General features: G+C 39.4%; 1 protein-coding gene and 1 long non-coding RNA gene across 5 annotated transcripts in view; one reads left to right on the forward strand and one right to left on the reverse strand.

Annotated features, from left to right (window-relative positions):
- Positions 1-122: 122 nt before the first annotated feature.
- NLK (nemo like kinase) overlaps positions 123-24,436 on the reverse strand; it is a 157,761-nt gene continuing 133,447 nt past the window's right edge. The window contains exons 7-11 of one of the 2 annotated variants that reach the window (XM_032271870.1): positions 23,153-23,254; positions 10,039-10,125; positions 4,101-4,299; positions 3,128-3,221; positions 123-466 (exon numbers count right to left, since the gene is read on the reverse strand). In XM_032271870.1, the coding sequence (XP_032127761.1) occupies positions 412-466; positions 3,128-3,221; positions 4,101-4,299; positions 10,039-10,125; positions 23,153-23,254 (537 nt within the window). In that variant the 3' untranslated portion in view covers positions 123-411. The remainder of the gene's footprint in view (positions 467-3,127; positions 3,222-4,100; positions 4,300-10,038; positions 10,126-23,152; positions 23,255-24,436) is intronic. The other variant, XM_032271871.1, reaches the window with a different exon arrangement.
- Positions 2,155-24,436, forward strand: part of LOC116545299 — a 42,349-nt gene continuing 20,067 nt past the window's right edge. The window contains exons 1-5 of one of the 3 annotated variants that reach the window (XR_004266264.1): positions 2,155-2,409; positions 14,859-15,056; positions 16,967-17,065; positions 20,882-20,987; positions 21,664-21,719. This is a non-coding gene — a long non-coding RNA (uncharacterized LOC116545299). The remainder of the gene's footprint in view (positions 2,410-14,858; positions 15,057-16,966; positions 17,066-20,881; positions 20,988-21,663; positions 21,720-24,436) is intronic. The other 2 variants (XR_004266266.1, XR_004266265.1) reach the window with 2 other exon arrangements.

Genomic DNA, 24,436 nt, shown 5'->3' on the forward strand with positions numbered 1-24,436 from the left:
TGTGTGTGTGTGTGTGTGTGTGTGTGTGTGTGTGTGTGTGTGTGTGTGTGTGTATGTGAACAATCTCACTTCATTTTAGAAAAGAAAAACAAAACAAAAACATAAAACCCCAAACTCCCAAATTTGGTTCAATTCTCTTTTGTTCTGAGGTGAGCCATAACAGCTGCACTGAATTCATAAAACATGTGCAACTCTGGGTAAAATATTTTTCTTCTAAAAGCACAACCACTTTACAAGATTAAAAGTCTAGTAACATTTCTAAATATTATTCATATCATACAAGTAGTGGTTGTTAATTTAAAACTTCATTAGTAAAATTACAGTACAAGCATGATTAACCTCCAGAATTGCAAATCCCAGACTCCAGTGGAAAGCTACATTACATCTTCAGTAGTACATTATCTTCCACCATCACTCCCACACCAGAGGAGATGGGGGCATCTCAGATGGCTGAGCAACAGTGGAACTGGAAGAAAACAGTGATGGAGAAATTAGTTGTAATGCCACAATGGCAAAAGGGTAATTCACGACTGCCTGTTTTCCTCTCTTCCTCTGAAAAAATTAAGTCCACTTCTGGATTTTTACTTGTTTCTTTAAAGTTGAATTTGTTCTAAGTTGTCTGTTTAAGGATCTATTATCTACGGAGAGGCAATCTGGTGTAGTGGGTAATATATAGGCTGAAATTAACATGTCATTTACTAGTTGTATGGCACTGAGCAAGTGCCTTAATCTCTTCTCATCTGGAAAGGAACAATGCTGTTTACCTCAAAGGATATTGTGATGAATAAATAATAACAGATGTGAAGTGTTTTCCACAGTGCCTACTTCATAGTGTAAAGTAAATGGTAGGTAATACAAGTGACAATTTCAATAATCAGGAAAACAACCTTAAGGGATGTAGAATCATCCATTTAAAAGTAACCTCTCAAAATACAGTGGCCTATTTGAATGAGCCTTAGAAGCATTCTTTTTTTTTTTTTTTTTTTTTTGTTTTGAGACGGAGTTTCACTCATGCTACCCAGGCTGGAGTGCAATGGCACGATCTCGGCTCACCGCAACCTCCGCCTCCTGGGTTCAGGCAATTCTTCTGCCTCAGCCTCCTAAGTAGCTGGGATTACAGGCACGCGCCACCATGCCCAGCTAATGTTTTGTATTTTAAGTAGAGACGGGGTTTCACCATGTTAACCAGGATGGTCTTGATCTCTTGACCTTGTGATCCACCCGCCTCGGCCTCCCAAAGTGCTGGGATTACAGGCTTGAGCCACCGCGCCCGGCAGACTAGAAGCATTCTTTTATCAAGTATTAATTAAGAAATATAGGTAATCATTTAGCATTGGTTATCTACAGATGTTACTGGCTTTTTCCTATGTCTGACTAAGGTTGCTAATTAGATTATAAACTTGAGAGGGAAAAGTGTAACCATTTTGTTTCTCCAAGGCCCAGGATCATTTATACCTAAGCTGCTAAACTACCTAATTGACAGGGTCAATAACTCTTAGGGGAAAATAGTAAAACAAAGTAATTTAAAACCACAGATAAATAAAAATGCAACTTGATTCCTTCTTCCAATAGAAAAATACATAGAAAAAAGGAAAGTCAGGTCTTATAATTTTACAAATTTTACACATAAAATCTTGACTGTGGTCCAACAAATTCAAACAACTTCAATATGATTCAAGGGAAAGAGCAGAAGAAGAGAGAAAAAGGAGAAGAGAAAGGCAGTGGGGAAGATAGAGACTGTGTGGCCACTCAGATCCGAATCTACGCTTCTTTGTCTTGCTTTGTGATGGTGGAGCCAGACCCTGTTCATGATTCCCTTTGCCACTGAGCTAAACGTTAGTGTTTGTCAACAAGAGGGTGCCGGAAGGGCACTGCAAAGCTGTGGCATCGGGAAGCAGGCTCTCTTCCCTGGTTTGTTGTGTTTTTTTTCGTCATGTGGAAGGCTCAGCTTTGGTCCACTAAAACTCTCCTGGCAGGCGTCTTCGATGGACCAGTTCTGCCCACACCTTCTGGCACACTTCCTCTTCTGCACTCTACCCTCATGCTGTGTTCCTGTTCCTGTGGCAGCCATACCCTCTCCAAAGAGGTCCTTACATAGAGGAACTGCTTCTAAATTCTTAATTTCTTTGTTTACTTTCCCTCTGTCAAAAAAAATTGCCAAAGCAACCTCAGTCTACAGGGAGTAGCTGCTTTCTGCATTTGCTACTTCAGCAGCCTTCAGAATCCTTTTATGCCTTTTAGCAGTTGATCATCTTTCCCAGTTAACAATTGTTGTTACTAAATTATCCCCATTCATATTATGGGGAAGTGGTTTATTTCTCCTGACCGGACCCTGATTGATATATAAGGACTTAAACAAAAAGAGATCAAGAGAAGGAAAGGACAGAGACACAAGGAGAATGAAACCTGGTAAGTTCCAAAGTAGGTTCACAGCTCTACCATAAGCCTGTTGGCTTGCCCTCTACACAGGATACACCAGCAGTCCACCAGCACACAAAAAAATTATTTTCTCACTTGCAGTTATTACTAGGGAGTGGGAATGGTAGTGGGAACTGAGATGACCACATCTAACTCCAGGAAATCGCCATGTACGTGATGAGACAGCACAATGATCATCTGGGAAAAATATTGCCAAAGCAACTACAGTGAACTGGCACCAGTGTAAAATGTGATGCTTATAGTTTTTGTGAGATGGAGTTTTGCTCTGATTGTCCAGGCTGGGGTGCAATGGCGTGATCTCGGCTCACTGAAACCTCCAACTCCCAGGATCAAACGATTCTCCTGTCTTAGCCTCCTGAGTAGCTGGCATTACAAGTGCATGCCTCCACACCTGGCTAATTTTTGTATTTTTAGTAGAGATGGGGTTTCATCATATTGGTCGGGCTGGTCTTGAACTCCTGATCTCAGGTGATCCACCCGCCTCGACCTCCCAAAGTGCTGGGATTATAGGTGTGAGCCACTGTGCCTGGCCTGATTAGTTTTAATACACTCAAACCTCATAACAGAAACTTTCTGTTGCACCTTTTACCTATGTTATCTAAATAAAAACAAATAACGCTGAATAATCAAATAACACTGGCATCCTTTAATTCTAATAAGTATGTTAGAATTACATAGATATAGTTACCTAATAAAGCTCTTAAAAGCAGCAGACTGAGGGTTGATGCAGAGAGGCACTCTGTTTCCTTTCTGCTGTTCCAAAATGAACTGGTGAATAATTTCTGTGGAGAAAGCAAGCATCATACAATCCATGACAATTTGCAGGCCTGGGAGCAGTGAATTCTCAGCTGACTCTAGCCAGCATCTGTATAACATTTCCTACTGGTTTAGTTAAATCAAAGAACACATCATCTATCAAGCAGAATTCAGCTGACCTTCCTAAAACTGAAATGACAGCTGTTGCTAAATGTAGGCAAAAAACCCACTGGTGGCATTACAGACTGCAGCCCCATCAGTGGGAAGAGTAAAATGGTCTATAAATTGGAGAGATACTCCAAGGTTTGGCATTATAGATGAACTCTTCTAAGTTGCTGCCTTTTGGAAGATCAGTTGGTATCTAGGTATATAGTTTCAGGTGGTTACTTGGGGACTACCCTCTCTCTTGTAAAATGTCCTAGAGTAGACACTAAAATCACTCAGAATTTTGATTGTCATTACCCCCACTGTATCCCAACAGGAGACCCTGTAACAAAATTTTATGAGTACACTATCAGAAATTCCCTTCTCTTGTCATCATCCAAGGAATGATTCCCTCTGTGAATTTTTATACTTAATGGAACTTTGTATGTTATATAAAGAAGATCAATACGTTTCAATCAATGAAATGACATTGAGTGAATACATATTAAATGTATTTTGAGTCATACTCACTAAATCAACTTTGGAAATAAGAACAAACTATTCATGCCTCTCCCCAACCTTCCCCTGTGTGTAATATTAAATATGAATTGTTATGCCCTGGACACATAGCTATATTCAGGGTTGTAAAATAAACATACCAGGGAGCTTTGGTTACCAACCACATCTCAGCTCTTCATGGACACCTGATGGAAAATGTTACTTGGCATCTTGCCTGGCCCAAGGCCAAACCAGATACTCACCTTTAACCTGTCGGACAGAACTGAGGTTCTTCTCAAAAGTGTCATCAAATTTGGGATTAGTGACAGGCTCAAAGTCACTGGTATAAACTCTTCCAGTAGAGGTGGAAAAGCAACATTTACACATACATGTGTGATATCGTAGTCGCCCTTCATCTAGGTAGGGGTGGGCTAAGGCATCCTTAGCGGATATTCTTTTGGACTGAAATCAAATTAGAGACCAGCACATCAACACTACAGATAAATATGACTGTCCACATAGGATCTTTCAAAAGACATACTAACTGCTTTACACAGCTTATATATAATTTATAGTACATCCCATCCAAAGAGGGATAATTGAATTTAGAGGTGGGTAAAATAGCAGCATAGGGAGTGTATGATTCAAGACAACTACTGTTATCATCTACCATCATAAAGTACTTAGAAGTGCCTTTCTGTTGAAATTCTCTGAGAAGTTCCTGCTCTGAAACAGATGTATGCAGGGTCAAAAATCACAAATACCACGACATTTAACTATGTAGTGCTTCGAATGGGGTTACATTTATATTTTAAACAACAGCCTGTGTTTTCTAAATATGTGTCAGCATCCAAAAGATATGTTCATAGTGGCAGTCTTACAAAGCTGCTTGAAATTTTTATTGTCTTAGAATACCAAATAGACTAAGGCAAAAGCTGCTGGAGTTAGGCAGCAGATAGCGGTCTGACTGCCATGTTTTGAGATACAGCTCAGTCTGAGTATCAGGAGTCTAGCTTTTTATTTTCTGGCACTTAAAAAAATTTTTTTTGTAGAGATGGGGTCTCTCTATGTTCTAGAATTTCTGGCCCCCAGCCTTGGCCTCCCAAAGTGCTGGTACCGCAGGTATGAGCTACTGAGCCCCATCATTTTCTGTCACTTTAGATCAGAATACTTAATATATTAAAGTTTACCTGAAAATCTAAACTTTTAAACTTATTACTCCATTAAAAAATTAAAGAAACTGTGCCTTCTTTTAGCTCAGTAGACCAATGTGTACTACTGAGACAAAGTAAATTTTAAAGGATTTAAGGATGAACTCAATAGTACAGAGTAGAACAAAAATGAGAACACTTTGCTCTGATTCCAATATGACCAAGCACTTCACATTACACAATTTAAAGAAGAAAACCACTTTAGTTTTCAAATAAACCAAAAACAACTGAATCATCCTAACTGTTCTGGTCCCCAAATAATAATAAAATGTTTTCCATAAACCTGGATTCCCTACAAACACTTTTATCTCTGATTTTTGCTATGCTGATCTAAAAAGGCATGTCATGACATTTAAAGATAAGATAATCACGGAAGAAAGCGGGTGTTTTATTTACCATGAACCGGCAAATGTGTACTTGATAACCTTGGTTTGTTTTCCTTTCAATGAGTTTATGTTTTGTATTTGGTGACCTAGCTCTTCTGAAGTCTGACTCCCCTGCACTCTTAGCAAGTAAACTTTTTCCTTTTCTTTTTTTCTAAAAAAGTCTGAGTCCTTTGACAGCTATTCCTAGAGGTTCCACTGGGACAGAGTTCCAACTGCTGGAACCCAAAGAAACAAGTAGGCTGACAATGTGCAAGCCTGGTCAAGGGCCCCTCTCAGCCCTTGGCTTCCCTTTCCATTTTTCATTAACTTCTGTTTATGAGTTTCAGGACAGAACTTCAAGTTTATCCTTCTGTTTCTTTAGGTCATATACAGCGATCATTCCAACAACTTACTTCCAAGTGTGAAGTAAGATGCTTCACGTTTATACCACTGTCCAGTTTCTCCAATAGTTTGGCATTCTGTGCTATAGATAAACATAAATCCTTCCTTTTTTTAAAAAAAAAAAATCACTGTTACTTGCTGGGTTATCTGCAGGACTTCTTGACATTTTCAATAATATCTTTACTCCACAGAGCAGAGAACAGGCAAAAAATACAAAATAATGCCCATAGGTCTTGGCACCATGTGAAGCATTGTGGGGAACCTGACATTGGTGCATCTGGCCTGCACATGTGCCACTTTATCACTGTTGTGGACACACTTGCATGGGGGAATCTGGATATGCTTGGGGAAGATAGAATCACAGCTGACAGAGGCTAGGAGGATCTTTTTCCCTTGGGGATACTGAACAAACTATGTGTTGTATACCTGCTTTTTGACTGTGACCTGTCACTAAGGTCAGGTAATTTGCGATGTCATGTTGGCATTCAAAGTTCCAGATTAGGGATGCTCAATGTGTATTTGTATGTATGTGTGTGTGTATGTGTATCTCACCATAGACACCTGCCTCTTAGACTGAATCAAGTAATTGAGTCAGCATTTCCAGTACTGTTTCAGTCCGGGAGCAGACACACCATGGCAGTAGACTGCTTAACCCAAGATCAACAAAACAAGAATAACTAGTTACCTAAGACTAAACGGACTAAATAAATACACTAATTTATTTATGGTCAATGGTCTGTTCTTCATGGGTATTTAAAAGGGGCTCAAGCCTGTAATCTCACCATTTTGGGAGGCCAAGGCTGGTGGAACATTTGAAGTCAGGAGTTCAAGACCAGCTTGGCCAACATGGTGAAATCCTGTCTCTACCAAAAATATAAAAATAAATTAGCTGGGCGTGGTGGTGCACATCTGTAATCCCAGCTACTCAAGAGGCTGAGGGAGGAGAATCTCTTGAACCCAGGAGGTGGAAGTTGCAGTGAGCCGAGATCGTGCCACTGCACTCCAGCCTGGGCTACAGAGTTAGACCCTGACACACACACACACACACACACACACACACTCTCATTTCTTCTTAATGTATTGCTGACTTTTAATTTAACAGGTTAAAATCAGAACAAAACTCTCTTTAAATGGTTTCTTGTTCTGACTGAACTCTCGGAACTGGAAATTTAAAAAAAATCCATTATTAATATAGATCAAAAGCTAACAAAGCATCAGGCCAATTTAAAAATAATAATTCTGTAACAAAGTAATCAACTTGTTAGCTTTGTTTATAACAGTGATAAAAGCAGTTAATTATTATGTAGTGTACATTAACTAAATTAATTTCTTTCTTTTTGAGACAGGGTTTTGCTCTCTCTCTCCCTTGCCAGGGTGGAGTACAATGGTGGGATCATGTCTTACTGTGGCCTTGACCTCCTGGGCTCAAGCCATTCTCCCACCTCAGCTTCCTGAGTAGCTGGAACTATAGACACATGCTACCATGCCCAGCCAATTTAAAAAAAAAAATTAATTTTGTAGATGTGGGGTCTCCCTAAGTTGCCCAGGCTGGTCTTAAGTTCTTGGGCTTAGGAGATTCTCCTGCCTCAGCCTCCTAAAGTGCTGGGATTACAAGCATGAGCCACTGTGCTCTATGCTCAGCCTAATTTCTTTGTTTTTAAATGACTATGCAGTTATTTATATAGGTTCCATAAATATGTACTCCTCCTTACCAGATAAATCTTTCTCTGTAAATAAATCTTTGTAACTACAACCACACCACAAATTTCATTTAATTGTGATAATCCCACTATTAAGGAATAAGGACTACATGTTGCATGTAGAATTTATGTACAAAAGACCTCCCAGAAAAATGTGCTTACTACTTGCTCTATGGCTTTAAGGATATTCCAGCCTTAAAGATTGTAAACACTAACAGATCAGGAGCATTAATAAACATGGGTTCTCTAGGCCAGGTGCAATGGCTTATGCCTGTAATCCCAGCACTTTGGGAGAATGAGGCAGGCAATCACAAGGTCAGAAATTTGACACCAGCCTGAATAACATGATGAAACCCCACCTCTACTAAAAATACAAAAATTAGCTGGACGTAGTGGCGTGCACCTGTAATCCAGGCTAGTCGGGAGGCTGACGCAGGAGAATCACTTGAACCCAGGAGGCAGAGGTTGCAGTGAGCTGAGATCGTGCCACTGCACTCCAGCCTAGGTGACAGAGCAAGACTCTGTCTCAAAAAACAAACAAAAACAAACAAAACATGGGCTATCAGAGAAAGAGGATGGCTTACAGCTCTAAACAGTGTATGCACACCTGGTAGAGGTGAGTTACATGGTTCTTGGATCCACATCTAAATAGAAATAGAGAATAAAATATTTCTAACACATAAATTTCAATCCTAGACTCTTTATAAAATCCTCTATGGCCGAAAGAAATTACCTCTGAAGCCTGAATTTCACACAGCTCTAGTTTTGTTAACCACATAAAAGGAGGTTTTTAAAACGTACTGATCAATATTTTTTGTTAGCTACGTAGATAAACTTGCAAATAACACAAAATATCAAATAATAGTAAATCACTAGCTCATTAAGCAAGTTATATGATTGAAATTGCTCTTAATGGTGGGAACATGACCACAAGGAGACTGTGGAAGCAAGAACTGTCACTTTTGTCAGGCTTACAGTATCACTAAGCACTTCACATACCACATGGTATGGTTTGGCTATGTCCCCACCCAAATCTCATCTTGAATTCTCATGTGTTATGGGAAGGACCTGGTGGGAGGTAACTGAATCATGGCAGCAAGTCTTTCCTGTGCTGTTCTTGTGATAGTAAGTCTCATGAGATCTGATGGTTTTAAAAAGGAGAGTTTCCCTGCACAAGCTCTCTTTTCCTGCTGCCATCCATGTAAGAGGTGACTTGCTCCTCCTCGCCTTTCGCCATGATTGTGAGGCTTCCCCTGCCATGTGAAACTGTAAGTCCAATTAAACCTCTTTCTTTTGTAAATTGCCCAGTCTTGGGTATGTCTTTATCAGGAGTGTAAAAATGGACTAATACACCACAGTAAAACAAAACAAAACAAACAGCAAAAAACACCAAAATAAACACATAAGCAATCTACACTGTATGCTGAGACAACACAAAAATAACTTGAGTCACTCAAATTGGTTCTGGTCCCACAAACCTTGACTGTTTCTCACAAACCTGGACTCTTAACAATGTTTTTTATCCCTAATCTTTGCTATGCTGATGTCTGTAGGTTTGTGCATTTGATAATCTTCTAAGAAAGTTGCAGCTTTCTCACTACAAATGGCCCAATGTAAACTTAATAACTTTGGTAATCTTGTATTTTTTTAATCTTTTAAATATCTGGCATTTTTTGTATTTGGTGACCTTGTATTCTTGGCATAAAATTTTCCTTCCTAAATGCTTCCATTTTTGAGTCTTCTTTGACAATAGTTATTGGCTAGATGTGAATAATATTCTCTGGATGAATGAATAAATGAAGAGCTGAACTTACACTGTAATTTATAGTACGTTCCAGAAGAGTCAAGTCCAGAAAGGGTACTGGGAAAAGCTTCCATCTTAACAACCCAGAACAAACATTTCCTTATGTAATATAATGGTCAGATTTTTTCAAATAATCTTAAAATATTTTGTGTTCTGACTGGGCATGGTGGCTCACACCTGTAATCCCAGCACTTTGGGGTCTGAGGCAAGAGGATCACTTGAGCCCAGGAGTTCAAACCAGCCTGAGCAATATAATGAGACCTCTTCTCTATAAAATATTTAAAATTAGCTGAGCATGCTTGTAGTCCCAGCTACTCAGGGTGCTGAGGTAGGAGGAATGCTTGGGCCTGGGAGGTTGAGGGTGCAGTGAGCTGAGATCACACCTCTGCACTCTAGATGGGGTGACAGAACAATACCTTGTCTCAAAACAAACAAAAAGTTATTTTGTCCTGATTTAACTTGGTGCCAAACTCCTTTTACAAATATTGAGATTAATAAGAAATAAATGAGATCCAGTTCCTTATCTCGTCCCCTAGATTCTTATGTGTTAATAAACTTCTGTGTGATGAGTGCACGTGATACATATGATACTGGTGATTGAAGTTTATGTTTTGAAAAGTAATCATTTACATTGCCAATCTATTCAAAACCACATTGTTTCTCTCAGAACACATTTATTTGTAATTCATTAAAAATGCATAAAAACAAACACTACTTACTGGATCAAAGACCAACATCCTGCAAAGGAGATGAACAGCTTCATGTGTAGCCTGGCTAGACAGGGTATAGAGTACAGGAAGAGATGGCTGTGAAAAAATTAAAAATTCAAATATTTAAGTGAGTCTTTGTGTAAACAGCTATGGAATACAGCCAGCTTATGACAAGGTAAGTACTCAGCTGGAAAGGCAATGTGTGTCTAAACTCAAGGAGAATGAGTTTTCCCTTCATTAACCAGTCTTCAAAAGCAACAATTGTTACTAAGTTCCCATAGCTTGCTTGCTTGCTTTATTAATTTATATATGATGGAGTCTCACTCTGTCACCCAGGCTGCAGTGCAGTGGTGCCATCTTGGCTTACTGCAACCTCCACCTCCAGGGTTCAAGTGATTCTTCGGCAGTCAGCCTCCCAAGTAGCTGGGATTATAGGCGTGTGCCACCACACATGGGTAATTTTTGTATTTTTAGTAGAAATGGGGTTTCGCCATGTTGACCATGCTGGCCTCGAACCCCTGACTTCAAGTGATCTGCTTGCCTTGGCCTCCCAAAGTGTTGGGATTACAGGCGTGAGCCACTGCATCTGGCCCCATAGCATTTTTATATTGCATAATTATCCACTATAGGGTAAAGCATAAAAGAGCCTATGAAAAATGAAAATGAGTTGTAAATATGGCACTCCTGCTAGGCATCTTTTTTTTTTAATAGGAGAAAAGGCATGCACATTTATTTATTGTGTGTACATGGGAGGTTTCAAAATAAAGCCCCAAACCCCTAATGAGGTACAGAAGCTTGAGGTTATAGAAACAATGTGGGCTCAGAGCATGGCCAAAACCAGGATTTGGTTAGCCTTATATCTTAAATGCTTTGGCAAGAATGATAATCAAACATGCCTAGGGATGGGAGAGAAAAGATTTAAAGGCAAAGCATGTAAATTATAAGCATGTGAACTGTCTTATGACAACATAATGAAAGTGCTGAGATACTAATTCTAAAGGAGCTATAGGACACTCAAGAACTTACAGAACTTTAAAGTACACCACTGGTTTTGTTCAATCTGAATTGTCTTTATTATCGATTCACTCAATAATTGTCTTCATAAGTGGTAGGCTTATTCACATGGCCATATCTGACCTCCATGAGGCAGAGAGATGGCTTCAATGACCTGAAAAGCCATAGAGCTTATGAAGCTTCTATTTCACTGCTAGGAGCCTCAGGAGACAGAGCAGGTAAAAAGCATCTGCTCTGTCTCTCACACAAGTAAATTCTTTATCTTCAACATTAAAAAAGGAAGAATTAGGGAATGTGACAAAAAGTGTTTAGACACTCCCTTTCTTCCAATGCTTAAAATAACTGTTGGCAGAGAAATTTTTCCTCAAGCTTTGAAAGTTATAGACGTATGGCCAAATTATTATTGGTTTGACTTTCATACAATAAAAAACAAAACAAAACAAAACTAATCTTGTAGTGGAGTAAATGATTTTCCTAATGGGTTTTAGACCTGGCATCTACTTATAAACTTTCTGTGGTCAGAAAGTCTAGAAGGTCAAAGCCTATGAAAATTAACTCAAATAACAATAAAGTTAAAAGCTGAGGCTGGGTGCGGTGGCTTCTGTTTGCAATCCCAGCACTTTGTGGGGCCAAGGCAGAAGGACTGCATGAGCCCATGGGTTTGAGATGAGCCTGGGAAACATCATGAGATGCCATCGCTACAAAAAATTTAAAAATTAGCCAGGCATGGTGGCACATGGCTGTAGTTCCAGCTACTTGGGAGGCTGAGGTGAGAGGATTGCTTGAGCCTGGGAGGTAGAGGCTGCAGTGAGCCGTGCTTATGCCACTGCACTCTAGCCTGGGTGACAGAGTGAGGTTCTAAAAACAAAAAAAAAAGTCAAAGCCTTTTTTAGTTAGGTCTAAAGACAACCTAACTGTAGGGGTAATGACCCCTGACCTTTACTATGCTTTGGAAAAGTGAAGAGTCTTAAGTGCTATAAACTACATTTTATCTGGGTCTGATCTCTTCCCATTAGCTCTAAGTGCTACTGCTTTTTTTTTTTTTTTTTTTTAAAGAAATGGAGTCTTGCTATGTTGCCCAGGCAGGGCTCAAGTAATCCTCCCATCTCAGCCTCCCAAGTCGCCAAGTAGCTGGGACCACAGGCACACGCCACTGTGCCCACCTTAGCCTCCCAAGTAGCTGGGACCACAGGCACATGCCACTGTGCCCAGCTTCTCTAAATCCTTTTTTTTAAAATAGGAGATGGAGTTTTGCTCTGTCACCCAGGCTGGAGTGCATTGGTGCAATCTCAGCTCACTGCAACCTCTGCCTCCCTGGGTCAAGCGATTCTCCTGCCTCAGACTCCCGAGTAGCTAGAACTACAGGTATGCACCACCACACCCAGCTCCTTTTTGTATTTTTAGTAGAGCCAGGGTTTCAACATGTTGGCCAGGCTGGTCCCCAACTCCTGACCTTGGCCTCCCAAAGTGCTGGGATTACAGGTGTGAGCTACCGCACCCAGCCAGTCCTTCTTATATCCTGTTTCTTCGGGGTTTCCCTATAAAACTTTGAACTTTTAGGAAATAATCAGACTAGAGCAGCCTTTGGTAGTTCTGGGGCTTCTTCTTTTATGTAATGCCCAGACTGCTTCATTATGATTATATTTGTGGGAAAAACTAAAAAGAGAGTTTTAAAAACATATGTGTTTCTCTCATTTGAAAAACAATTTAAAAAGCCATCTGTGAACCGTGTGGTATCTTTATCTGGTCCTGATCTCCAGACATTGCCTCATCATACCACTTTAATGTTAGGGCATTTACATTTTGTTACTACAGTATTAATGGTCTATCAACAAGAGAGCAGAACTTCAGCTGGTAGTAGGTGAGGCAGGGGCAGGAAAGGCAGTCTGGTTTATGTTGGGGATAATTTGACCATCTGAACAACACTATATTACTTTAAAGGCAAACTGGAGGCAGGTTTTACTTGCAAACTCTTATATAAATTTCCTGTGGGTAGTCTGCCTTGTATTTTCTGGTTTGTCAGTAGATGAAAATTCAAAATATCACAGAAAGTTCCTGCTATTTGAGCACTGGAAGGCCAGAAACAGCAGCATGAACAGCAATATAAGCAGGTCTCATGTGGTTCAAACTCTCCACAACACCAGAAACAGGTGAAGCAGAATGTTAGGTTTCCTTGGACTTTGGTCATAGCCTCAGAATCCTACTATGATAATTATTAACATCAAGAATTTTACATATCTTCCTCCTTCCAACAAAAGCCACATAGGAAAATCCAACAAAAACAACACAAAGAAGATACCACAGAGTCATCAGGAAGTTATTATTCATTATGCATAAGTTTTCTTCAGGATCAAAGAGTAATAGAGATAAGATTAGATGGAGGTTCTAGCTCTGTCTTGTCACTAATTAGATAAATCAACATGTCTTAACCTCAGTAACTGTAAGTATAAAATGAGGCAGCTGGACTATGTGATTTCTGGAGTTTAGTTCTAAAGTTGTATGTCTTTTTTGTTCATTTGTTTTGAGACAGGATCTCGCTCCTTCACCCAGGCTAGAGTACAGTGCTGCTCAGCTTACTGCAGGCTCCACCTCCGGGGCTCAAATGATCTTGCTACCTCGGCCTCCTAAGCAGCTGGGACTACAGGTGCACACCACCATACCCGCTGATTTTTGTATTTTTATAGAGACACAGTTTCATCACGTTGCCCAGGCTGATCTCAAAGTCCTGAGCTCAAGCCACTGGGCTGCCTTGGCCTCCCAAAGTGCTGGGATTTGTACAGGTGTGAGCCACTGCACCCAGCCTTGTATGAGTCTTGATAAGATTACTTCGGATAAAAAAATTAAATATATACACAGAACCCACACAGTATATCTGGCATTCAAGTGTCTGTAGACCCACTCATTATTCCTTGGTACATGTACATGTTTGCAGAGAGAGAGAAGTATTTCTTTTCTTTCTTTCTTTTTTTTTTTTTTTAAAGAGGCAGTCTTGCTCTGTTGCCCAGGCTGGAGTGTAGTGGCATGATCATAACTCACTGTAGCCTTGAACTCCCAGCCTCAAGCGATCCTCCTACTTGTGCCTTCTGAATACCTGGGACTACAGGCATGTGCTACCATGCCTGGCTTTTTTTTTTTTTTTTTTTTTTTTTTCCCCCCTAAGAGCCTCGTTCTGTCACCCAGGCTGGAGTGTGGTGACACAATCTTAGCTCACTGCAACCTCTGCCTCCCAGGTTCAAGTGATTCTCCTGACTCAGCCTCCCCAGGAGCTGGGATTACAGTGGCTTGCCACCACACTCAGCTAATTTTTTTGTATTTTTAGTAGAGATGGGGTTTCACCATGTTGCCCAGACTGGTTTCCAACTTCTGAGCTCAGGTAATCCACCTGCCTTGGCCTCCCAAAATGTTGGGATTACAGGCGTGAGCCACTGCGTCCAGCCCTGGCTTTAAAAAAAAAAAGGTTTTTTTGTAGAGACAGGGTCTTCCTATGTTGCCCAAGCTGATCTCAAACCCTGGGGCTCAAGTGATCCTCCCATCTTGGCCTCCCAAAGTGATAGGATTACAGGTGTAAGCCACCGTGCTCAGCCTAAGTATTTCTTGTTTAAAAATGTGTGATTCTATAATAGCTCTGAAATTATCTGTATTAGTCAAAATAAGGAGAAGTGGAGAATGATGGGGGAGAGGCTTTAACTTATAACTTAATTTACATGTGTTTTACACAAGAATTTTTTTATTGTGTAAAGTGAAGTCATTTGATATTCTTGAAAAATTTTTACTTTGACTATGAATAGCTATCTTCTTTTTTATTGCCTGTGCAGGTTGGCAGCCAAATTCCAGACAATTCGTACAACTGAATTGTCTTACCATAAGCAGTTCTTTCCCTTCCACTCTCGAAGTGAAACTACTCATCCTATTTTTGTGGTGAAGATATGTCATAGCTTAGCAAAGGGAATACTGGAAGAAGTACTAGAAGACATGAGTTTGAATCCTATCCTTGCCATTACTAATAGACTTAGGTAAGTCACTGAAGCTTTAGCTTTCTCATCTATTAAACTTCACCAGTAGACACATCTCTACCTCCCAGCATCAATGCTAATCATTTAGCAGCCACTCAATGTCAGGGCCTGTGTTAGTTGTTGGAAGTAACAAAGATAAAAAAGACTTATGTGGTGGGCAAGGAAGAAAGGCAAATAAGTAGTTCCATTTGCTAGTGAATGGGGATAGAGAACAAATTAAAAGGCAGAATTTTTAAGACTTGAAGACAACTGGGTATGGAATAAGTGGCTGGAGAAAATCAAATGAGTGGATATTAATGCTACCTGAAATTTTAAATTTCTCCCTCCACCAAATTTCACCTTTCTTTATAGAAGCATACCCCAACAAATACACTAAAAATAGAAGTATCGTTTCAGCCTAGAACAGCCATACTATATACTTTCTCCTCTTCTGTGTCAGTTCATTCATGCCAATGCTTCTTCAGAAAAACAACCATTAACATTTTAGTTTCTAGCACTGGCTCCACAGGAAAGACACATTGCTAGAGATACTGCATTTCTAAGTTCACTTTCTTCCCTCTAACTCACCGGCCATTAGGTTAAAACCATTTGGGCCAGGTATCTATCAGCAACAAACAAGAAGCTTACATTTCTCGTAAGTGCAATAGAATCAATCTAAATAAGCAAAATAATAATAATAATAATAATAAATAGAATGCTTAAAAATACGCCCTAGGCTGGGCATGGTGGCTCATGTCTGTAATAACCTTTTGGGAGACTAAGGTGGGAGAACTGCTTGAGCCCAAGAACTTGAGACTAGGCAACTTAGGGAGATCCTGTCTCTGTTTCTTGGTTTTGGTTGTTGTTGTTTTTTTTTTTTTGAGTCTCATTCTGTCACCCAGGCTAGAGTCCAATGGCGCGATCTTGGCTCACTGCAACCTCTGCCTGCCTCCCAGGTTCAAGCAATTCTCCTGCCTCAGCTTCCCAAGGAGCTGAGATTACAGGTGCTGGCCACCACACCTGGGTAGAGAGAGGGTTTCACAATGTTGGCCACGCTGATCTTGAATTCCTGACTTCAAGTGATCCACCTGCCTTGGCCTCCCAAAGTGCTGGGATTACAGGCATGAGCCACCTCACCCAGCTGAGACCCTCTCTCTAAAAAAAAAAAGAAGGCTAGGTGGGGTGGCATGTGCCTGTGTATTTGAGAGGCTGAGGTGGGAGGATTGCTTGAGCCTGGAAAGTTGAGGCTGCAGTAAGCTATGCACTCTAGTCTGGGTGACAGAGTGATACCCTGTCTCAAAAGAAAAAAAGATGCCCTAAATATCTCATTTGGAAATATTTTTGCCAATTCTCCTAACATTCACACATGTTAGATTTTCTCCTTTAAAATAAACTGCTCCATTTTCTGTTTGTTCTGCAAGTTTATAAGTAACTTAGCAATGTGGGAGTGAGTGGGTGCCAGTGCTGAATCATGAGGACAGGAAAGGGTATGAAGAGTGCTCTATTAATGACTATGATTAATTAAATGAAGCAAAGATGCGCTTCTGGACTTGGGTGAGTGGCCATAAATCATATGCCAGAGTCATTATAAGCTAACTGCAACATGCTGGTTGCTACAGCAGAGTCAGCTGGACTATGCAAGTGTCCCGAATAGACGTTCCTACTAGTTTTCATCCAACTACATGTAAGTTTTAGACCTTAGCTGGCAGCAAAGAAGCTATGATGATCAGTCAACAACATTAAGTGAGTATGCACAGTGAGTACACAATAGTAAGCACTCTGGGGTGACATAAACCCCCATCTAGAAAATCGGTTTGAACTGAACTCTCTAACTTCATTAGAGCCTGTTATACGTAAGATACAGTTCCTGTCAGGAGACACAACTATCTTCACTTCAGCAAAAATACTGTATCTATTTCTGACACAATTAGGTGGGAACAAACTGAGGCAAACTGAAGACCTAAACCTTATTATAAGAGAAGAACAAAAGGACTAAGAGCTGGCAATAGACTTTTCAATCCTATCAACAGGTCAGTAGTACCTCAGCTATCTTACTTAATAGATATGTAAGCTGTGGCAGCTAAGCTTTCCTTCATTCAAGATTTTGAGCTATAGAAAAGAGATAATAAACTTAAAACACCACACAGTGTTTTATTCTGTCCAGCATTCCCTGATCTTTAGGGAAACACTCCCTTTCACTCCCAAACCAAGTGGTTTCATTGGGCTTGATTGCAATCTCCCAACTCCAAGGATGAGTACTTGACCCAGGCCTGGACAGTCAAATGAGCACCATGATTAGCTCCAGATGGGCACATGGTCTGAAACAGGCAAGGGACAGACAATGGGATGGCTAACCCAATATATACCCTCAACACTCTTTCCTTATCTGACTTTACTATATAGAACAGGAAAGCTAAATACTCACTTTGTTAGCCTGTTTTGCAGCTAGGAGGCCACATATGACACAGTTCTGGACAATGACATATGAGCAAGAGTTTGCTAAGCAGGCTTCTAGGAAAGCTTTTGCTTTCCTGATCAAGGGAACAGATAGTGCTAATGCACCCTTTTCCCTCCATTTTCTTGCTTTGAATATGGATGTGTTTTCTTGACAGCTACAGCTATATGGTGACCAGTCACCACATAGTATGCAGGCAACATTCTGAAGATGGCAGGGCAGAATATTAAAAATAGCTGGATCCTTGACACAAGTAAGCTACTCTATCAGCTCCACACTACGGAGGAAACCTCTTGATATGAGGAAAAAGTGGACTCTTATTTCTTAAACCACTATAATTTTCTACTAATTGCAGCCAAACATATTCCTAATAAAAAATCTTTCAAAGATTTTTTAGTTATGGTAACAGAACGTAGGCCTGGACTGCTGGCTCCATCTTTGCAAACACATGGAGAAAGCCTGTCTGAAAATGAAGCCAAAACACAGGAAAGCAGAGCAGAGGAGTCAGATTCCTGGCATGGAAGATCATCTCACAACCTGAATTCTAACACAGCCTAAAGTTGGTTGTAGCTCAAGATTTTTCAGCTATGAGCCTTAAGGGTTTCTTTTTTTTGCTTAAGCCAGTTTAAACTAAGTTTCACTGGAAAGATTCTTGACTAATATGCCACATAGAAGCATTTATATATATATATATATATATATATATATATTTTTTTTTTTTTTTTGAGACGGTGTTTCGCTCTTGTTACCCAGGCTGGAGTGCAATGGCGCGATCTCGGCTCACCGCAACCTCCGCCTCCTGGGTTCAGGCAATTCTCCTGCCTCAGCCTCCTGAGTAGCTGGGATTACAGGCACGTGCCACCATGCCCAGCTAATTTTTTGTATTTTTAGTAGAGACAGGGTTTCACCATGTTGACCAGGATGGTCTTGATCTCTTGACCTCGTGATCCACCCGCCTCGGCCTCCCAAAGTGCTGGGATTACAGGCTTGAGCCACCGCGCCCGGCCCAGAAGCATTTATATTAACCAACCAACACAAATACATTAATTTGACACATTAATCTGTGACTTTAAGATGACAGTCAATTAGGTTCTCCTTTTGTGTATGTATACAGTTAACCCTTGAACAACACAGGTTTCAATTGCATGGGTCCACTTAGATGTGAATTTTTTTTTCCAATAAAAGTTATATTGAGTGTGCCTGCCTCTCCTTCCACCTCCTTCACCACTTACCTCTGCTACCCCTCCTTTCTCTTCCTCCTCAGCCTACTCAATATGAAGACATTTATGATGATCTACTTATACACAAATAGTCAATTCATTTTCTCTTCCTTATGATTTTCTTAATAACATTTTCTTTTCTCTGGCTTACTTTATTATAAGAATACCAGTATATAATACATATACAAAACGTGTTAATTGACTTATTATTTTTTTTTTTTGAGACGGAGTTTCGCTCTTGTTGTCCAGGCTGGAGTGCAATGGCGCGATCTCGGCTCACCGCAACCTCCGCCTCCTGGGTCCAGGCTATTCTCCTGCCTCAGCCTCCTGAGTAGCTGGGATTACAGGCATGCGCCACCATGCCCAGCTAATTTTTGTATTTTTAGTAGAGACGGGGTTTCACCATGTTGACCAGGATGGTCTCGATCTCTTGACCTCGTGATCCACCTGCCTCGGCCTCCCAAAGTGCTGGGATTACAGGCGTGAGCCACCGCGCCCGGCTGTTAATTGACTTATACATGGTTTTTTGACTGTAGGCAGGGGGTTAGGGGGTGGAGTTGGCACCCCTAGCCCCTGCATTGCTTAATGGTCCATTGTATGTTTTTGAAAGTCCAATATTCTATTTGTACAAATACATATAAAAAATATGTGAATATATATCTGGAAAGATATTCTTACGTTAATCCAGATGGGACTGGGATTGAAGGTGGTAGTTGCGATAACTAACTTGCTGTAAAATTTTTATCTTATTTGATATGTTCTCACTCACAGATTACCTGCATATATAAAAATGAAATTTTAATAAATCTGCTGTGAAGATATAGGTGCCAGGCAGTATATACTAGCTAAGAATATAGATTTTAGAGTTAAGGAAACCTAATTTTAAGATCTGGTTTATGATGTTAAACATGTTATTTAATTTCTGTTACTTTTCCATTTCCCATCTGTAAAAAGGAATGGTAATTTTACATTATAGTGTTATTGTGATAATTTAATGAGGTAATATATAAGAAGTGTTCAGTACATAGCAAAGTTCTAATTATTGTTAGAAATTATTAAAAAAAGATAATTTATGTCTAACTTTGAGTAATTACTTAGATGAAAACTACTTGAAAGAAGCTTAGTTTTTCTCAGTCCAAACTCAAAAACTTATATTGAATTTTTATAAGTATTCTTCATGAGTTTAAAAACCATCAATCTAATATTCCTATATTAAGTAATTTAAAATAAATACAGTGAGATAGAGCTTGCCCCAGTTAGACCTCTCAATGAAGACCTCCAATTGGCCTAAGCAGCATCACTGAGGATTACTGGGAGTCTTTTCTAAAAGTCAGAGGCTCTTTCTCTGTGCACACATTTTTCTTTCATGCAGAGTATCATATACTTCATTCTGTACTATTCATAAGCTTAACAGAAATTCATCCAAAATTTTTCTATAGATATTTTGTAAGGATCCTTTAAAATGTTAAGGCATAAAATGGACTAAACCTTATCAAATGCCTTTTCTGCATCAACTGAGATAATCATGATTTTTCTCACTTAAGATGTTATAAAACATTAATAGATTTTCTGTAGGTGAACCATCCTTGCATTCCTGGGATAAATCTCACTTGATCATGTGTAATTTTTAAAAAGTCATAAGCTTCATTTGCTATTTTAGAGTCATAACTTTAATGGTTAATATTTATTAAATGTTTTCTATGTGCCAGGCACTATTTTATGCTCTTCTTACATGCATTAGCTCTTATATCATTATAATAATTTAATGAGGTAAAACCATTTTTAATCCTCATTTTACATATGAATGAACTGATATACACAGAGGTTAAATAATCTGCCTAAGTCACAAAGGGAGGTACTAGCAGAGCCAGGATTCATACTCAGTCCGTCTGAAAACTGTATTGTACAACTCCCAGTTCACCATTCAAAACATGTGCAACGTGGTAAACCTGAGATTGACACCACAGTCTGCACTCTTAATCGCTACAGTCCAGAGGTTATAAATTCAGTATACAACCTGTGCAGAGCACTAAACTAAACACGATACATTTTGCAGAAGAGTCATGATGTACAGAACATAAGCTATATTGTTATTCCAAAGACCAAATTAATCTTTTAAAGTAAAAAAAAAAAAATCCAGGTAGCTACATACCAAATATATTTGTGTGTAGGTGTCTTCCAACCTCAGCTGTAAATAGCTATAACATGAATGGAGATACCTTTAAGCAGCTGCTAATAGGCCAACAAGAGGCACACAGGGCATGCATCTTGTGATTGGTGAGTGGGCAGGGAGTGGGAAGTGAAAAGGTAGAATCTGATTGGTGGCTTAAGTAAAAAGTTTCAAGAACCTGTTAACATCTCTTGAGAGCAGTGATGATAGATCAATTAGCAAACACAGATCAAAAACTGAATTTCCATACTGGAGGGAAAATGAAAACAGGCAATATGCTAGGTTCATTTACATTCAATTATATATAGTTGGTATAACTTTATACACATCTAGCTGGATTAGTGTTCAAAGACCATGAGTATCTGCCTAAGGAGGCCATTTCTAGCAGTAGATAAAAGCCATCTAAAGACCTTAAAGTCTCTGCAAAGTGCATCTAGCCTTTAAATGGAAATGGTCTCCTAACTAGTTTTCACTCCACCAGTCTTCTCTTCAAAATCAAAATATTCCAACACCAAGACTGCACAGGGCTGCCCCTTTTACCACAGTGTTCCCTTAAGGTCATCACTAAACTCAGTGACAAGCAAAGGTATTACTGTTAAGAGGTCAATTAATAGTAAAATGTATAAGAAATGATTTGGTTAGACATCTCAGCCTATTTAATTAGTTAAATAAAAGTGGAACTTCAGATTTTCCTTTCCTCTTCTTTATAAAATAATATACTACTTTTTATTTCATGGAAAGTCTTAGGTTTTTACAACTAACAGACTTTTAAATTTTTCACAGAAAAAGTACTCAATTGCCAGGAATGCTCAGAGCAGTGCACAGTGACTTTTGGTAAGGTAAGTTACGTTTTTGAGCTGTCCTATCTAGACAGCAGATGGGAAACTCCTCAGTTTCCTTGTTCTTCAGGCTGCTGTTTAGCAACTCTTTGACACAGATGATTAACTAGCAACCATTAACAACAGTTAAAAATCCTCTAGAGACAGAAGGGTGACATAGGGTGTCTGATCTTCATCAGTTTTCATTATTGTTTACCTTGAACCAGGCAAGATTTACTAATTAATGAAGTCAGTGAAAGAGGACAATTATTTTGCTACTTCTAAGGACACATTTACCAAGAGGCATTAGTAAATTAGTTTAATGTTCCTGATGCTGGCCAATAAACAGAACATAATAGATCTTGTTAGTTCCTTCTTCTATAATATAGAACTTTCCTCTAGGTTAAGATTTACTGCTCTCTTGTAAGGATGTTAGGGCCTCATATTATTTTATAGTTCTAAACCAAATGCAACAGAAAGATGTAATCATCAGGGGGCTATTTAACAAACAAGCATATATCTCTATTTGCTAGCCTGGGCTAGCTTTAAAAGCGAACACACTTTGCCTCATTGCCCTTTATGCCTGTGACAACAAAGCTCTGGAGTCACATTAGAATTGCAAAAAGAGAACTGCAAAAGGAAGGTGAGGCCTTCCTTTTGCAAACGTCTGGCTGACAGTTTGAGAAGAAGTGTCCAATTCACTCTGTCATTTGGTACCATCAATCAGATAATCTAAATGTCCAATTCAAAAGAAACCAAAACTTAGGAAAATTTGTTGCTAGGTCATCCTGTTCAAGTCTTATCTGTTCTAATTTGTTGCTCCTAGGAAAAGTATTTGCCTTATTCACTCTTCACATCATTAAGCTGTTCTGTCCAAAGGATTAGAAAGTGCTTGTAAAAACTGCTGCTAAATCAACAGGTGGAGATAAAAAACCATCTTGTCTTTCTCAGCAGTGACTCGGCTAGTTGCAAATAATATTGATGAGTGCAAATCTGGCAATCTATCTTCATTCTTCTTTTCTTCTTTTCAGATGATTCTGTGTTAGTGCAATAGCAACAGCTTCACATCCCTGGCTGGAATAAGAACTACCAGCTATATTGGCTCAGTATTTGGAAAGGGCATCTTGATATACATATACTAGGTTATGACATTGAGGTCAAAGCTCCATCTCCAGTAGTTTTTCCCATCTATACCACTAAATCAGGAGACAAAAAGCCAAGGGTCATTTATTAGCAAAGGAGCTACAAAACATGCACTTTCTCCTATGGCATCAGGAATGAGGAGATTTTATTTAGTTTAACAAATAATAAACATTTTCTTACTTAGAACCATAACGTTTAAAAAAAACACCTACAAATAATACATTTGCTTAAAAATCCTTAATATTCTATTGGAAGAGAAATCTTGCCCAAACAGATGGTTACCAGAAAAAGATCCCCCTCACTCCTCTCACCTGTTTATGAGGACCCCTGAGTATATGTGCCTTAGCGCCTTCACAAGCTGTCCTCATTGCTTCCAGTGATGGTGTACCCAACAGATCCGTGATCAAATCCAACTACAAGGAAACATAAAATACAGACAGATAGCAATCTCATGGAAATAACGATTCATTACTCTTAAATCACAGCCTTAGAGATGCAGACCAAATTTGCATCTCTAAGGCTGTGATTAGAGCCTTAAAGGGGTGGGGGGGGGAACCTTAAGACAAGCTCTAGATGCTGACAGGAGCCCCTACTTTCACTTTCTGGCCTATTAAAAAAACGGTATCTAGGAATTTATAATAAGTAAATTCCTCACATAAAGGAATTTAAAATAAATAAATTCCTGTTAATTTATTATTCCTATTTATTATTTAAAAGTTCCTATTTATCAGGAATCCATACATTAGAAATATGGAAAACATGTTTTGGCAAGCATGACATTCTAAGGCTAGAGCAATTTAGGAGTCTGCATCTGCCTGTCCTGTTTTCTTGATACCTTAGCATCTAAGATCTTTGCAAAGTTGAATTCCTCTTCTGTTGATGGCTAATGACTGTTCTTTCCAAACACTTAATGAATGGATTCTGATGCTTCAAGTGGATTTAGGCTCATTAAGGAGCTAAGCCACAAATCAGACACCTGTGATTTAATAAATACTGGAAACATTCACACCTGAAATGAAAGCTAAGCTCCCCATGCTTGGGCCAGTATGCATCCTTTACACTCTAGTCATACTAGAAATCTCTTACACTGGCAGAAAACTGTGACACAGAAAATATGACACCACATAAGACCACATTTAGCTAGCTGGACACAATAAAAGAGACCAATAAAACACTGTTTTTGCAAACAAGTCTTCGGGCAGCAAACTATCTTACTAATTTTCTGTAGTGTCACAATTATTCTAACTTCATAACCTAATTAGCAATCATATTTCATTTGGATCCCTTCAGGATGGGAAATTCTTACCTAGAGAGCATTTTTTTTCCTGGCTCTGGGCTTGCCGAATATAAAGCACTATTTTCTGCACTTATCTAACCCATGGGGTAGCCATCAGCATCACCGCCCTACAGGTTAATGGAGATACTTGAGAAGCTTGCTTTCCACAGAAGTAAAGATCTCTATACAAAGCTTTTCGGGAAAAGTGTGTAGGTGGTATTTTTGGACCTCTAACTACCACACTAAAGGAAGAAGGAAATGACTAGCTTGCAAAAACAAATGGAAACATTCAGAAAGTTGTCTAAAATGGGTCAGATCC

Source organism: Sapajus apella, unplaced genomic scaffold, assembly GCF_009761245.1.
Source record: "Sapajus apella isolate SASKATOON/1434 unplaced genomic scaffold, GSC_monkey_1.0 scaffold257, whole genome shotgun sequence".
In the NCBI taxonomy this organism is placed as follows: Eukaryota; Metazoa; Chordata; class Mammalia; order Primates; family Cebidae; genus Sapajus; species Sapajus apella.